Source organism: Chelmon rostratus, chromosome 3, assembly GCF_017976325.1.
Source record: "Chelmon rostratus isolate fCheRos1 chromosome 3, fCheRos1.pri, whole genome shotgun sequence".
Classification (NCBI taxonomy): Eukaryota; Metazoa; Chordata; class Actinopteri; order Chaetodontiformes; family Chaetodontidae; genus Chelmon; species Chelmon rostratus.
In genome coordinates, this window is record NC_055660.1 from 19,716,704 (window position 1) to 19,732,606 (window position 15,903).

General features: G+C 43.1%; 2 protein-coding genes across 2 annotated transcripts in view; both read left to right on the forward strand.

Annotated features, from left to right (window-relative positions):
* The first annotated feature begins 141 nt into the window (after nt 1-141).
* cfap52 (cilia and flagella associated protein 52) lies at nt 142-11,638 on the forward strand. The gene is made up of 14 exons (XM_041934245.1): nt 142-202; nt 754-953; nt 1,215-1,351; nt 1,706-1,834; nt 2,038-2,137; nt 2,267-2,383; nt 2,847-2,947; nt 3,054-3,224; nt 4,273-4,421; nt 4,573-4,718; nt 5,562-5,713; nt 6,511-6,613; nt 10,969-11,080; nt 11,457-11,638. The coding sequence occupies exons 1-14, from the start codon at nt 142-144 to the stop codon at nt 11,636-11,638; spliced, it is 1,860 nt and encodes a 619-aa protein (XP_041790179.1).
* A 2,043-nt stretch (nt 11,639-13,681) lies between these two features.
* usp43a (ubiquitin specific peptidase 43a) overlaps nt 13,682-15,903 on the forward strand; it is a 116,929-nt gene continuing 114,707 nt past the window's right edge. The window contains exon 1 of the mRNA XM_041933102.1: nt 13,682-14,806. Within this exon, the coding sequence (XP_041789036.1) occupies nt 14,195-14,806 (612 nt within the window). The 5' untranslated portion in view covers nt 13,682-14,194. The remainder of the gene's footprint in view (nt 14,807-15,903) is intronic.

The window sequence follows — 15,903 nt, forward strand, 5'->3', positions numbered from 1 at the left end:
GTGTTACTAGCCGAAAAGCAATCAGGCCTTGTTGGAAACATAACCGTAGCGTTAGCTTTTGTAGCGAAATTTGAAGTTATTGATGAAAGCAGGCATTAACACATAACAGGATAAAGAGATAATAGATTGACTTTTTCAGCCATGGCTCTTGAAACGCAAGGTGTGCCTCAACTTGAACTGGAGGCTGTAATTGGGTTCAATGGTAAGTTTTGCTGCAAACTTGATCATCTAACAAAGCTAGCTTTAAGTTGCTTGGTGGCAACAAATAAAATTTAAAGGAATACAGCTAGCCCTCTCTTTAATTGTTGTGTTTAATGTTGTTTAGCAATCGTTAGAGTTTAAATGTCAAAGCTGCGTTTTAAATTGATCATATGCGGAGGTAGCAGAATAAAGTGTTGGAAGAGCTCTGCTATCAGGGCAGCGAGGGTTTTAACTTTATTATTATTATTTATTTTTAAATGTTCTCAAACCGGTTGATCAACTGTCAAAATAGCTGGCGATTAATAACTACTAATCAAATAGTTGTTGCAGCTGTATTTGCTTACTATTTTGAGCTATAGAAAGACCCAACAGTGCACTTGGTTGGATTAGTTATCTGTTTAACAGGAGAAGGGTTGCAGGTTGTGACTGCAATCTGTCTGCTCAGCCACACTTTTAATACGAGACAGCATCCATCATGATCACAAATAGTTTATATTCATCCATTTCTATCTTTAAACATGTGAGGTTTTATGCTACACTTTGTTTCATCAGGACGTGTGTTTTCTGGCCTGAGGGTCCATCCAGACAGAGAGCACCTGATCTATCCTCTGGGATGCACAGTCGTTCTTAAGAAAATCAAAGATGGCAAGCAGGAGTTCCTGCATGGACACACGAACAATGTGTCCTGTATATCAGTGTCCAAAAGTGGATCATATATTGCCTCTGGACAAGTCAACTTTATGGGCTTTAAGGTAGCTGTAGTTCACATTCATTTTCCTTATGTGAAGTTTCTGACATGGGTAACTCAGCTAAATCTCTTACACCATCTTCCATCTTTACACCTGTTAAATGTGTCTTCCCTTTTGATACTGTATAGTACATAAATAAGCAGTCATTGTTTCGTGTTAGAAATATGTGGGCTTCAATCCCTTTACAGCTAGGAATGACAAAACAGATTTATCATTTATGTATCACTTTTAATGTTTTGAATAAATATACCCATATTATCGTAGGCTGCTGTATTTATCTGGGACTATGCACAGCGAACAATCTATGCCGAACTACTGCTCCACAAGGCAAAAGTAGAGGCACTGGCCTTTTCTCCTAACGACAAGTACCTGGTGTCCCTAGGGGGTCAGGATGATGGCAGGTAAGCTTCACGTACATGTGCTCACTCCCAAATAATCTGACTGTGTCACACAAGAATCTGTACAGGAAGACATACATATGATCAGGCAGGACAGTAGTACACAACTTTACACAAATTGTGCAACACATGGTGAATACAGTAATTTCCTTCAAATCAGTTCTTCAGTGAAAAGAAGGGGAGGGAAGAAAATTCTCTATTTTACTGAAAGTTTTATAGAACGGCCACACCTTAGTTGCACATGCTCACACTTAACAAGCCTTTCTTGAATCCAGAAAGAAACGTACAGCCTGTAAATTCACTCAGCTGCACATGTTCTCCATTACTGAGTGCGTGAGGTGTTTTCTGTGTTTTCAGCATAGTGGTATGGAATATTGAGACCAAGCAGGCCATCTGTGGGAGCCCAGCTTCAGCTCACAGTGCGGGCCACTGCCTCACTCTGCAGTACTCGAACACAAACGACAATATCTTTGTTTCTGCCGGGAGGTGAGTGAGTGGTTTCTACTAGTATTCTGGAAACCAGGTGTCAGCCTAGTGAAACTCATGGATGCAATTATTTCAACATATCGAATTGCTTTTTTTTCCGGAGCATACCCACCTTCAAAATGTCTCCATCACATTCCTTCTTGTTAATGTACCAATCGTATTATTCTCTAAGTATTTTAATATGATTGGTCTTTTTTGGGCAGTGGAACATTGCGAGTCTGGGAGCTGGATCTCCCCAACAGGAAGATCAGGCCCACAGAGTGTCAGATGGGCAAGCTGAAGAGGATTGTGAGGTGTATAGAGGTATGATGCCATTTTGAGGTCCACCTGAGTTTTGCAAAATGGGTTTTGCTAGAAGTCTGATTGGTGGTACAGCTGCAGTAGTAGTAGTAGTAGTGCTGCTCATGTTGTCTTGTTTGTATTATCACACAGATTTCAGAGGATGATCGCTTCATTTACTGCGGCACCACCAGTGGAGACATCATGAAAATCAACCTGAAGACGGGGCTTCTGAGTGACTGTGGCCCAGTTAAAGCAAAATTCAGCCTGGTAGGTCAGCACAAAAGGAGTTGTTCTGTTCCTAATTTTGGCTCTGTGAAGGACATTTCAGCTCTTGCTCACTCACCTTCTGCCTTTTATACTCAGGTCTCCTGCTGAGTAGATAGAGCTGGTTGAACGGTTTACCTTATTCAACATGCATGCAAGGACTCATGTCATGATTTTTTTTTTGACCTGCCACTGCAATTTCTTTCTTTTATGGATCATTATGAATGTCCCTGTCTTTCCTGAAAACAGTCTTATTGTGGGTACGTTCCTTTACTGTTACTTTTGGCTTATACTCTCTGGAACTAATTCAGACAGCTCTGCAATATTTGGCAATACTCACCAGGTCTTTCTAAATATATGATTCAGATAGTGTCAAAGGACATGGATAAAAGGATATGTCCCTCTGTCAATAATAACATTTTCAGACTGTACAGTATAACTCATCAATCTTGTCTTTTCTGTGCAGGGTGTCACTGTGCTCAGGACACTGAAGTCTGGGGACCTGCTTGTAGGCTCTGGATCTGGCACCTTCACTCTGTGTTCCAGGACGAACTTCAAAACTCTCAAGTGAGTCCTGCAACTGTGTCGTTTGAATCATCCCCATTAAAACACACTTATTGTGCCATTATTTTATATTGCTCATTATTGGCTTTTTCATCTTGTCCCACATTAGGCAAGTCCAGCTGGAAAAGGGGGTGACCTCCATTGCTCTAAGAGGAGCGGGCCAACAGTTCTTTGTTGGGACAGAGGCTGCTCAGATGTACCGCTTCAGTTATGAGAACTTCACAGCTGAACTCCTTTCCACCAGCCACAGCAGTGCTGTCAAGGATATAGCCTTATGTTTGTAAGTAGCAGCCAGACAATTCAGTCAGTCTAGGTTTTTTATGTTTGGCTCTGACACCCACCAGTGAGAATAAAATGGAAAATGGCCTTTATATTTCAGCTTTTGAATTTGTCAAGAAATATAAATCCTCCATCAAAAGACTCACTGTCAAAATTTCCAATTAACTACATGAACCACAAACATCAAACAGTGTTAGGCCAGCTGCCTGTTCAGTTCTGCATATGAGTGTTTGAGGTTGTATGGTCTGTTGTCTGATTCAGCATTTTCAATCTGTTATCGTATTTGTCGAACAAAAACAACAGTGCATCCTCAGTGTGTTCCCAAGCTCGACATGAGGCTGAGGTCGTACTTACAAGCACTCAACGACACGCCAAAAACTGTTGTTTACCTTCAGTCGGTGTGCTGACCTGCGTAGATTCACAGTGGATAGTCAGAGAAAGACCTGGCTCTCTGTTTGCACAACAACAGTTGCAAGTCAGCCAGTCAGCACATTGTAATGCCAAGTTTGCTCCCTGGCTCTCTCTATGTTTCCTTCACACTCATACATTTCCCCTCATTCTAAAATTGTAACAAATGCAAGAAAAACAGTGTCCTCTGTGTCATCCACCGTATAATAAAACAAAAACAACCATGAGATTGTACGGCCTGTGTTTTTGCTCATGGGTTCGCTTTAAATGATTTTGAACACTGCAAGCGATGGCTCCTTTGCCTCTAGTGTGAGTTGATCCATGCCTTTTTTTTTTGTGCAAACTGCTGAAACCTCATGTATATCACATAATGCATGACTTCAGTACCTCATTCTGCTCACTAGAGGGTGACACATGCTTACCTCATCCAAGCTGGTCAATCACAACCTTAGAAAAACAGTTGGTTTTGAAAATTGTGCAAACACCAGGGCAATATATTGAATACAATGTCATCATTTCATTAATTATGTGGATAATTGCAATAATTATAATTATATGATAAGCACTATTTTATAATAAATGGTTGTACCCACGTTTACTTCACTGTGATTCTACATTTCTCTCTTCTGTCTTTCTACTAGTGGAACATCTGAATTATTTGCAACCTGCTCCGAGGAGGACATCAGGTTGTGGCACATAGACAAGCCCAAAGAGCTACTGCGCATCACTGTACCCAACATGACCTGCAACTCCCTGAACTTCATGGCTGACGGACATAGCATCATCAGCGGTAGGAATCATAGAGAGACATGTGCAAACAAGAGACCAGAGCTTAAAATAATATTGTTTCTTAGTATGAACTGTAGCTCAGTTACATACTCCAACCATTTCACATACTGACTCAAATTAATCTTGACTGATTTGATTTCACTGTCTTCCAGCGTGGAACGATGGCAAGATTCGTGTGTTTGCGCCAGAAAGCGGCCGCCTCATGCTCATCATTCACAACGCACACAGGATGGGTGTGACGGCCATCGCTGGCACCAGGAACTGCAAGAGGATTGTCAGTGGAGGGGGAGAGGGGCAAGTCAGTACACAGGACACTAATAAACATGGAATTCTTTGAAAATGGTGCAATGTTCAGTGTCAGATGAAAGCACTGGATTTCTCCACAATGATAATGCTACATTTTACAATTGATGTGCTCACGAATTCCTCCAAGATGTCAGCAACTGTCTGCTAGCAGACACCGTGTGCAGCGAATGAGGGACGGTTGGTTGCACAACTTGCACTATTTTCTGTTTTGTCACCATGCTGGCATGATTATTCTCCTTAGTTCATAGCTAACCTCGTTACCCAGCCTACTTATTTCATAACAAAATGTTTAAAGGACCAAACTGATCAGAGGAGGAAAGAATTCCAGCTTGATCATTTTGAGTGAGTGGCAGACACGTTCCTGCCGCAGCTGCGTCTCGACCGGTCCTGGGCAGCTGTTGGTGGTGTTTATTGTGAATTTCTCCTCAGTCTGATGAAATCCATTTGAGGATGAAAATGTGTACGTTTCAAGCGAAGCCTTGAAATTTGAATGGGTCATTTCTTTCTGAGAAAATCTGCTGTGAATCATTGAGGAGAATTTAAATCAAGATGGTCACAGGAGTAAATCCATAAACCAGATCCAAGACTATACTGTAGACACTGTGTCACCCTGCATTACATATTTAACATTTTATGAGTTTGAGCACTGTGGCACACAGGATGAATGCAGCATGACAAATTTAAAAAGGAAGAAAGGCATGCTGTTGATCAATACATACTGATCTTTGTATCCATAGTGGTACAACTGCATTACCAGTCATTGAAACAAAGATTGGAGACTATTTAAGTGCCATATCTGATGTAAAAGAGATCTCCTGTGGTTCACCTATTGTAGGTGCGTGTTTGGGAGCTGCAGCCGTCTGGCCATAAGCTGCTGGAGATCATGAAGGAGCACAAAGCCACCGTCTCTTGTATCAAAATCAAGAGCGACGACAAAGAGTGTGTCACTGCCAGCTTTGATGGCGCCTGCATCATCTGGGACATAGTGTGAGTAAACCATCAGCGTACCCAAACACTATGCAGACACAAATACAGTATGTTTCCACTTTAAAGCTTTATTCATGTGTAGTTAGTGCTTGAAATACTCTTTTTTAGGGAGCTCACATTTGCTTTTAGTAATATCATGAAACACTATACATAACAGCAAGTGATATACACAGCCACGAAATGAAGAGCGCTGCCTTGAGGTCTGAGTTTTAATGAGAGAGAAAGGCTGAAGCTGTTCATCGGTGTCTGGCTGGTACAGCGGGAATGAAAAGAAATCCAGAGCATTCTTTATGAAGAAAGCTTAAAATCCTTTAATCCTTGGGCTTCTTCTGTGAGGAGAATAAAAAACTCTGATGGTGGTCATGTTTTTTTTCACCGTCTCTCCTCCTCAATGAACAAGTCTGTGGATTAAAGGCTTCCAGGCTGTGTTCGTCAAGAGTAGCACGGATTTCCCTTTTTTGTGTGCTCACCAGCAAGGTGATGTTTGTGAAGAATATTAGTCAGGCAAGAGCCTTTAATGGATCGACACCGTTACCAGACAGAGACGTAATTATTTTTGTGCCCGCAGAGAAAGCTGTGCAGGTGTGAGTGCACAGTGCATTTAACAGTTGTGTCTAGGTATACCAATGGGTTTGTGTTTATTTTGTTTGCTTGAAAAATTCAACATTTTATGTCACATTAAACTGCACAGGGCTGTTCCACTACTACACTACTACTACGACACTGTTGAAAGTTACCCTTCTCTCTTCTCTCTTTTTGTTTTAATCCTTTGTCGCTTCTACATTTCTCTGCTGTAGGCGGTTTGTGAGTCTTCAAATGGTGATCGCCAACACTATGTTCCGGACGGTGTGCTACTACCCAAAGGAATACCAGATCATCACCAGTGGCACTGACAGAAAGGTGTGTTTTGGGGCCTTTTACACTTTTGCTCAGAACTCACTTAATTTCATTTCATGCCTTCATTTTAAGGCAATTCCAGTTGGCAGGTCTTTTTTTTTAACAATTCTTTACTCAATTTATATCCCAACCAGTACATTCCATGTCTGTGCCCTCAGATATCTGCTCAGATATCTTCACATCAAGTTTTGTTTCAGTTGGTTTTATGCACCGGTGTGTCAGAGTGCATAAAACTCACCAGTCGTGCCTCACAAGAAAAAAAAAAACTGGTTGTAATGATTGAAAATCCCTCAGGGTGCAAAGAGACTGGCACTCAGCAGTCGTAATCTAGATGTCTCATTATGCTGTTATTGTTATTATAATCTCCAGTCAGTGTGCATGAGAGAAAAGCCTGCCGCTCTGGTAAGATCAGCCTAGAGGAGCACAGTGAAGACTTGCACAATCACACACACACTTGCATGCCCGTAGATTAGTTTGAAAAGCTAGTAATTTGTTTCTCAGCGCAACATAATTAGGCCATTGTGTCGGCTGCTAGTCACTGTGACAAAAACACTGAGCCCTTTAAAAAGCCTGTCATTTTTGTGAGTAATTTCGATTAATTCTGCACCACTTCTGTGCATGAGGTCAGAAGTTCATAATGGCAGATTGGAATGCTTGTTTCCTTTATTATACACTTCATCCATACCTCTTGAACCTGGCCACACACATATTGCTGCCTCCCCTGCATGCTGAGAGGTGAGGACAAGTTGTGCTGATTAACGCAGCGCTGTGGATGTGCTGAGTGAGTGGAGAGAGAGAGAGAGAGAGAGAGACGCAGGGAGTGCCGTGGTGTTCGTGCCTTCCTGCGGATGTGCCTGTGCCACCCGAGCGCCAGCCAGATCCACCATCTGCTCATCCCAGGACACAGGCGCTCTGTCTGGGAGAACAAATACCAACGCTCTGCTCCCTCTCCCTCTCCTCTCCTGACTCCTGGCCTTCATCACGTCCCAGCATGCCTCTGTGAGGAGATTTGCAGAAAGTTAACATCAGTGAGAGAAACAGGGAAGACAATGAGAGTGGTCAAGAGAAAAAAAACAAAGGCGAGTGGAGGGTCAGGGAGAGGTAGTTTTATTGTCAAGAATGAGGGTGCATTTAGTGGACAGGTATTATAGTTGAAAAGCAGGCTTATTGTATTGTTTGCAGTTACTAACGCTGTGGTTTATAAACATAAAACATCTTTAAAAATAGTGTTACAACACAGTATTAACTCAGCAACATGTCCAGTTTAGATTTTAATAGCTTTTTTTGTCTTGTTTAGATAGTATCACAGTATAGAGAGACAAGAAACAAAAGAGAGGGAGAGGGAAAGATGGCATGAGACAAAACTCCCTGGCTGGAATCAAAGTGGGAACCATCCAGATGTTCCCATAAGGGCTTTTCTCTCTGTGTCTTTACTATAACGCAGGGGCACATGGGCACATAACACAACCACGATTCCAAGAGAGAGTTGGGATGTTGTGTAAAATGTAAATAAAAACACAATGAAATCATTTGCACACAAAAAGTGTTTAACGACAACAGTTTTACAAGTTGTTCATGATCCCATGTATTACTATCCTGTGTTCACAAAGTGGTGAACCTCGCTCCATCCTCGTTTTACACAGCTTCCCATCTTTTTTGGAATCGTAGTTGCAAATGTATTATGAGTAGTGCGTTACCAACAAAATAAGCTGCCGTATAATACATTTTAATTTTCTGTGGCTCATTTTGAATGTGTATTTTTAAAGCAAGCGCTACTATAAGGACTTAGTGAGGTAGCTGAGCTCTCGACGTTTTAGACTGGCCATCGCTTGCCGCATGTAATTAATAACCTGGTGGCCCATGTTGTGGCTGTAGGCCAGTTTGTCAGGCTGAGGTGGAGGGAACACAGATGGGCCGAAACAGCTCACACAGGTGGGAGTCTCTAATAAGCTGCCGAAATGAGATAAGGAAGGGGGGAGTGGTTGTGACTGTGGCAAGGAGGAAGAGGTGACACGAGGGAGAATGAGGGGGAGGGTTACAGTAACTTTGGTCATATCCTGATGTACAGAATACTGTACGTATAATATTATTTTGATCTCTCTTTCATGGTATTCTTAGAGGTACTGCTTTGTTTACTGTCAGTTGGAAAGATGGTGCTTTCATGTTGGTAAACACATTCGAAACACACACCTCGGCTGAGTGAATTTGCATCTTCCGTACAGCTGCAAGCCTCATGTCATTTGACACAGTGCTGAATAAGGACGGATTTCAGAGCTTTTTCTATTTAGTGCTTATAATGAACCATTTCCCCCTCTGGTTGTGCCTGTGTTTTCCTAAATTATGTTTTGCAAAGTTATTTGGTGGAAATAACATCAGCAAGCCATTCCATATGAATTAGCGAATCCGTGTCAGAGGAACACTGCAGTTTCAGGCGCCCCCCCACAGAAATGTTCCTGTGGCTTATAAGGGCCAGAGAGAATCACTCTGCAGTTCTGAAACTATCAATACAATTCTTTTTGTCTCTCCCTGAGCCTTTTGTTCCTCTTTCATTCCATAAAAACCAACAGTATTTGATATGTCTGTGCGGGATTACATTTCCCCTCCTTTAATGCATTATAGCCTCGGCCTGTGTGGAGAATGAAATCCTGTCTCAGAGACTATTCTTATAAATGCTGGGCTTCTTCTGAGCAGCTCTGTGTACCACTACTTATGTAATGCTGCGCCTGATTTCATTTGGTTTGGTTCAACAGTAAACTTCTTCAGCAGCATAACAGACAGTATGCATAGAGATTTTTCAGTAATTAGATCTCTGGTGTGTTGGGCTTTTATCCATTGATTGACGTTGAAGTGCGATCTGTTCAGCCTGCGTTTTACTTGCTTTGAACTAGCTTCTGGACTTCTAAACACACATAGGGACTGAAACTGGTGCTAAAGTGTGCCACTAAATCCTCTGTTAGAAACTCCTTCATACAGGATGACTCAGAAGACTGATTCCAAGTCTTTTATTTTCAGCACCTAACCTTTAAGATGTAATCCGATTGGTCATATAAATAACAAGAAAGGGTCCTTGGTGGTGTGTGGTTCTGTGATGTTTCTGCTGCCTGCGCTATAAATAACTTCAACTAACAATTGCCTTTTGTGAGACTTGATACTTTGACAGCTGCGAAGCTCAAGGGATGATTAAATCTCATTTAGATCAGCAAACCGGGTTTCAGTAGGTGTGTATGTGAGAGGCAGCAGTGGAATGTAACTAGTTCACATTTACGTAACAGAGTAGACTTACTCAAGTCCTGTGCTGCACAAATTTGAGGTACTTGTACTTCACTTGAGCATTTCCATTTCACACAATGCTGTACTTCTACCTCACTACTCTCAGAGGCACATATTGTATTTTCACTCCACTACACTTTTCTCACAGCTTTAGTTACTAGTTACTTCTCAGACTGCAATTTTTCATACCCTTCATGTCCAGGGAAAATCACGTATCTCCATATTTGGTCATTTTAAATTAGAATTTTTCATTTTCATTTTCTCAATTTCAATTTTTTTCAACCTTTATGGGTTGATAAAACAATGTCACATTGTCAAAAAGCTAAAGACAGTTCTGTTTTTCTGAACTCATGAAAAGTTGACTGTTTGGAGATATGTGGTTCAGGATACAGGACAGCGACACCACAAACATATGACGATCTTATAGAAGGTGATGCATTGCTGTACCCAGTATATAAAATAGTTAAAATGAGTACAAGTTTAAACATCCACAACAGTAAAATACAACATGCCCAATAATTCAGCAGTAATATTAGATATAATAGTAAAACACTGATAGGGACCTTGCTGCAGCATGAGTACTTTTGATACTTTAAGTCAATTTTGCTGAAGTAAGGTTTTGAATGCAGGACCTTTACTTGTGGAGTATTTTCACAGTGCGGCGTTACTATTGAAGGAAAGGATCTGAATACTTCTTCCACTTCTGGTGGGAGCTTGATAGAATCTAACCATAGGACCACACATTTCCATACAGAGTAAGAATAATAGAGCAGTAAAGGTAGTTTGAGGTTAAATATTGCATATTATCAATATGTGACCTCAAACCTCAAAAACGTAGAGATGCTACATCATTCGTACAGTAAGCCCACCAAACTACAGAAAAAAAGATTAAAAGGTTATTTGTTTTTATGATGCATCCTTGTGCGATTCAGTGAAAGAGGAAGTCCATGCACAGTTAACATATGTTTTAATCTCCCTCCTTCTTGGACACCGGCTCCTCTGTAAACAATAGCAGTGATGAGTGATGAGTGTGTTATGATACCTGCGACTACATTTCAGGGTTTCTGTGCCTTAACTTCCTACTGCAGATTTCCTACTGGGACGTGTATGACGGTTCCGCCATCAGAGAGCTGGAGGGCTCGCAGTCCGGGGCCATCAATGGCATGCACATTTCAGAGGATGGCAGACACTTTGTGACAGGTAATGGCCCCTTACCCATCTGCTGCTCGTTACTGTATGTGTTTGCTGTGCTCCTCTTACTGATTTTCCCATCAATATAATTCAACCAAAAATAAATGAGCTGAAATCAACAAATTCTCGGGGGTATGCGAGCACTCAATATATAGATTGTCATCCTTTCATACTTGTACCGGTTCATAGCTGATCAAAGCATGATTGTCTTTTTCTGTGAGTATATTTTTTTGTTCGTGCCTTTCATTTTAAAGAACTGTATTATTAAATGCATAGATTTGTCTTGTGCTCTTGTGCTTAGCGTGTTTGCATCTCTTCTACTGACCTTATAATGCGTGCTTTTACTCAAACTCCTCTCAGGTTACTGACATATTTTTCATGGCAGGAGGAGAGGACAAGCTGCTGAAGGTGTGGGACTACATGGAAGGTGTAGTAACCCATATAGGAATAGCTCACAATGGCAGTATCACTGGCGTCAAGCTCTGCTCCAACAACAGGACCCTAATCAGCACCAGCGCCGACGGAGCCATTCTCCGCTGGAGGTTCCCCCACCCGTCCTCCTCTTAACGTGACATGTGGAAGCCACGGAAACGTTCAATCCAGTAACACCACACCCATATTCAAATGAATTCACATTGAAATCTTTCCTCTTAGCAACTGTTCCTACAAGAATTCAACTGTCTTACACTAGCATTACAGAATAAACGTTTTGAATAAGCATAAGTGACTATATGAGACCGTTTCCTTTTTTACAGCAGACAAAGGACCATATCTACAGAAGTGAAAAGATTGCACTTTTTGAGCAGTGTATTCTCTTAAGTGGTAATTCCACGGAGGAGCTGAATATAGGTGGGAATCCACAGAGCGACACTTTACTTGAATTTAAAATTACACTTCAAGGCGCAAGAACATATTCTTCACATCAAAGTGTCTGCGTTATGCTTCTCTTTTTTTTTTTTTGAACAACAGAATTAATGGCGTATTATAGACTTTCCCAATGCAGATGAAACCAGAATATGTAAAAACAAGGATATATTATACAGCACATTAAATTTACAGATATGATTCTTCTGTCTGCTGCTGGAGAGACAAGCAGGAGGCCCAGATTCTTGGCCGAGAAGGCACATGGCTGCTGTCAGCTAATCTATCACTGGCGATTCCCTCAAGGGTTCTGGTTAAAGAGGGAGGCAACAGAAAGCCTCTCTCACTGTCTCTCATCTGAACCCATTCTCTGCACTATTGTTCAAAATGGCCTGCCTAAATAATTAATAACTTGCCCCTGCTTCCACCCAAAAAAAGTGAAATGGCAAACCTGCAGTATGAACCAAGTCAGCAAAAACATCCCTGGATAAGAGAAAAAGGGCGTCACTGGAAGAAGAACAAGAAGTCACAGTTTGACTCAGAATTTGTTTTCTTGCTGCAGTGGTGTACCATGTGTCCTAGCAAAGGCTGGAAAAAGAGCATCGGGGAAACACTGGAGGGGCTCTGACTATCTGTTTCAATAAATCAGCACATCTGGCCCACCAAATTCAATCTTTAGTACTGGTGAGCTGTGAAATTAAGCTTCAGGTGATTAGAATGTGAATATAGCACAAAAAGATGCTGGATCCCCATCGATAATCAGAACTGCACATGGCGCGTCCTGGCCGAATGGTCCTCTGACATCCATTTTACTTTTGTAAGATGGATATTAGAGCCGGCTGTGGCTGAGGAGGCAGAGCGGTCGTCCACCTATCAGAAGGTCGGTGGTTGGAGCCCTGGCAGTCTACAAGTTAAAGTATCCTTGGGCAAGATACTGAACCTGAAATTACTCCTGATCCTATGCAGCAGTGTGTGTTAATTCTCATAATGAGTAGGTGGCTTAGCCACCATTGCATGAATGTGTGGGTGAATGCAGGCTTGTGTTATTTAAAAAAAAGCCCTTTTTGTGGTGGTCGGACCGGGAAAAGCGTGTTATAAATACAATGCATTTACCATTTTATGGCGCCTCCAGGACGTAGCAGCATTAATGTGTTTGGAGGCTTTTAATAGAATAATGTACATGTGCCTGAAAATGCTGGTGTGTTATACTAAGAAGGTGTGTCAGTAGCAGGATGAAGCACAAATAGACCCCTCTGTGGGTAGACAGTAGGGGATATTCTACACATTTGGCAGAAATAGAAACATTTGTCATACAGAAGCCACAAGACACAGTCAGACCGTGCAGGTAGATCCATTAGGAACCTGTTTTATAGGTCGTGACTGAGCAGTTTTTGGTCACACTGTACTTAGTGACTACATACTCTTAATATCTATTGAGGATAATGCACCACTAAAATAGAGTAGAATAAACTTTATTGTCAAACACTGTTTTTGGTCCCAAGACGGTTTGTCTTTATTTTTCCAGCTGGGGTTGGAAATAGGATCAAGTTTTACAATTACCAATGATGCACATTGGTAATTGTAAGTAGTGGCACATGCTGAGGGAGTCAGGTGATGCTTTAATTGGTCCTACAGGGGGCAGTTTGAGGCTACACTGCTTGACACCTATTAAAGACAACCAACTTCCTTGTTTCCTGCAAAACAAGTTAAGTTTCATTCTCTTTGCCAGCGACAGTGTGAGACTGTCAGAGGAGGATTTCCTGCTCAGTGTATCAACCTTTCTATCGGGATAAACTGCAACAACAAATCCAGGTTAATGAATTCGTCTCTGATGGGCGGGCATTAGGCGGGATCCTCCACATAGAAAGTTGTTCATTGTAGCCCCACAGAGGGAGGGAGAGGGAGGAATAGCGGTGGTGAGAGAGTCAAAGACCGCACGTTCCAGCGCTGAGAGCCATCGACGAGGAAGCGTAACTGAAGCTGCGATGTGGAGAGAGGGAAGCAACTCATCTGTGTAGTTCCTGGAGAGAGCGACTCCCATCAAAACGCACCGACTGGTGGCCGCATCGTTCTGGGAATCGCCGGGATGTCAAGGGAATAATATCAGTAATCATGTGCCTTATTGGCACCGAGTCGGTGCCACCTCAGCGGTAAGCGGAGAGAAGGAAAGAGGAGGAGGAGGAGGAGGAGGAGGGGTAGACAGCCTGGCAGACAGGTGCGACTCCACAGCCTGTTTCATTTTCTCGCGGTCCTATTAGAGCCATGGATACCCGCAAGGAAAACAAGGTAAGAAAACCCATGAAACCCAAAACGACGAAGCGAAAAGAGAAGAAATACAAAGCCGGCAGGTTTGTCAGGAGGAAATCGCTGCGATCTTTTGGGAATTTCATGGGGAGGATCCTTAAAACTTTGGGCACTTTGGCGCACTTTGGCGACGCGGAGCCGCCGGACGCGGAGGACGACGACGGCGGCTTCGGGCAGAGCGCGTCGGGGGGTTTCAAAGACGACTGCGCGCAGGTCTCCAGGGAGGGAGCCGTGAAGAAGAGCTCCACGGTGTCCTCCTCTCACGGCTCGGTGAAAGACAGGCTGTCGTGGTGCTACGGCGACAAGACCCCCGGGGTGCTGGGACTGAAGAACCACGGCAACACCTGTTTCATGAACGCCGTGGTCCAGTGCCTCAGCAACACGGACCTGCTGGCCGAGTACCTCGGGCTGGAGCAGTACAAGTCGGACGTGTGTCGCGGGAGGCTGAACGGGGAGGTGAGGGGCGAGGAGCGGCAGGGCGCCCGGGGAGAGGTGACCGAGCAGCTGGCGTCGCTGGTTCGAGCCCTGTGGACGCTGGAGTACACGCCGCAGCTGTCTGGCGAGTTCAAGGTGAGGACAGAGAGGGCGCAGGGTGTTCATCCGTGAGGCTGTTGTCGGTGTCACTGTTGTGTTTTATTTATTTATTTATTTTTGTTTAGTTGTATCTCCATTGTTTTAGCTTCCTGCCCTGCCAACGAGAAGAGGAGTAGAAATGAGTTTATTTTGCCCTTCTAGCAAATTTCCCACATTTCTTTCTTACAGGCTTGACCACTGTTAAACAAATAACAGCTGCATGTTTTTTTGTGGGGAATATATGTTTTGCACTTTATTCAGCAAGGTGGGAAATGCGAGGGCTGAGTGTCTCACCTGAACAAAGCGTGCATGGGCCCCAGAGCCCCATGGGCCCCGAAACCCTCGAGTTAAACCGCGTGTCCATCGGTTTTGAGATCATTGGATTAACTGCACAGTTGTCTCTGCCACAGAACAATAAAACCGAAACCACAGGGCCTTGAGGCATTTCAAATCAAATCACCACAAGCTAATTGACACGCAGCCAACCTGCAGCCAGGTAGTGTTCCAGAGCAGGAGTGCTGGTTTCTGGGTCGAAATATCATTAGGTTGCATTGAGTCGTCTGCTGTGCCTGGTGCACTCGGTGAGCACTTAGAGGAGACAGGGTGCATGCACGTTGCATAAAAAGAGGGGGTCAATAGGGGCACAACAGGAAATTTGTGCCCATGTGGGCCCCTCCTGTAACGGATAAAGAAACATTGTTATCTTCAGGCTGGATTTACTTTAGGATCTTTACATTCCTCCCATAGAGTCTCCCCAGTTGGACGTGGTACCAGGTATCATACAAGGACAAGGCATTTTTCAATACTCGATAGTATGGAAGCAGTCGGTCGGTGCCACAAATGTATTGAAGTTGTGAACCTAGCAAAGAACAGGTTGTGTTTCAGGAGGTGAACATCAGTCAAGTGGAGCAGTGATAATAAAACCACCTCACCGCTTTGCTTAACGGTTGACATTTTATTAGTATTTGTTGAGCTAGTGGTAGTTTCGTGGTTACTTATTACACGAAGGCTGCAGTGTCTCCACTTGACTCACCTGCCGCAGCAATCCGGCCCTTCAGGTGGTTTGCCCGCATTCCCTCACTGTCATGCGGAGC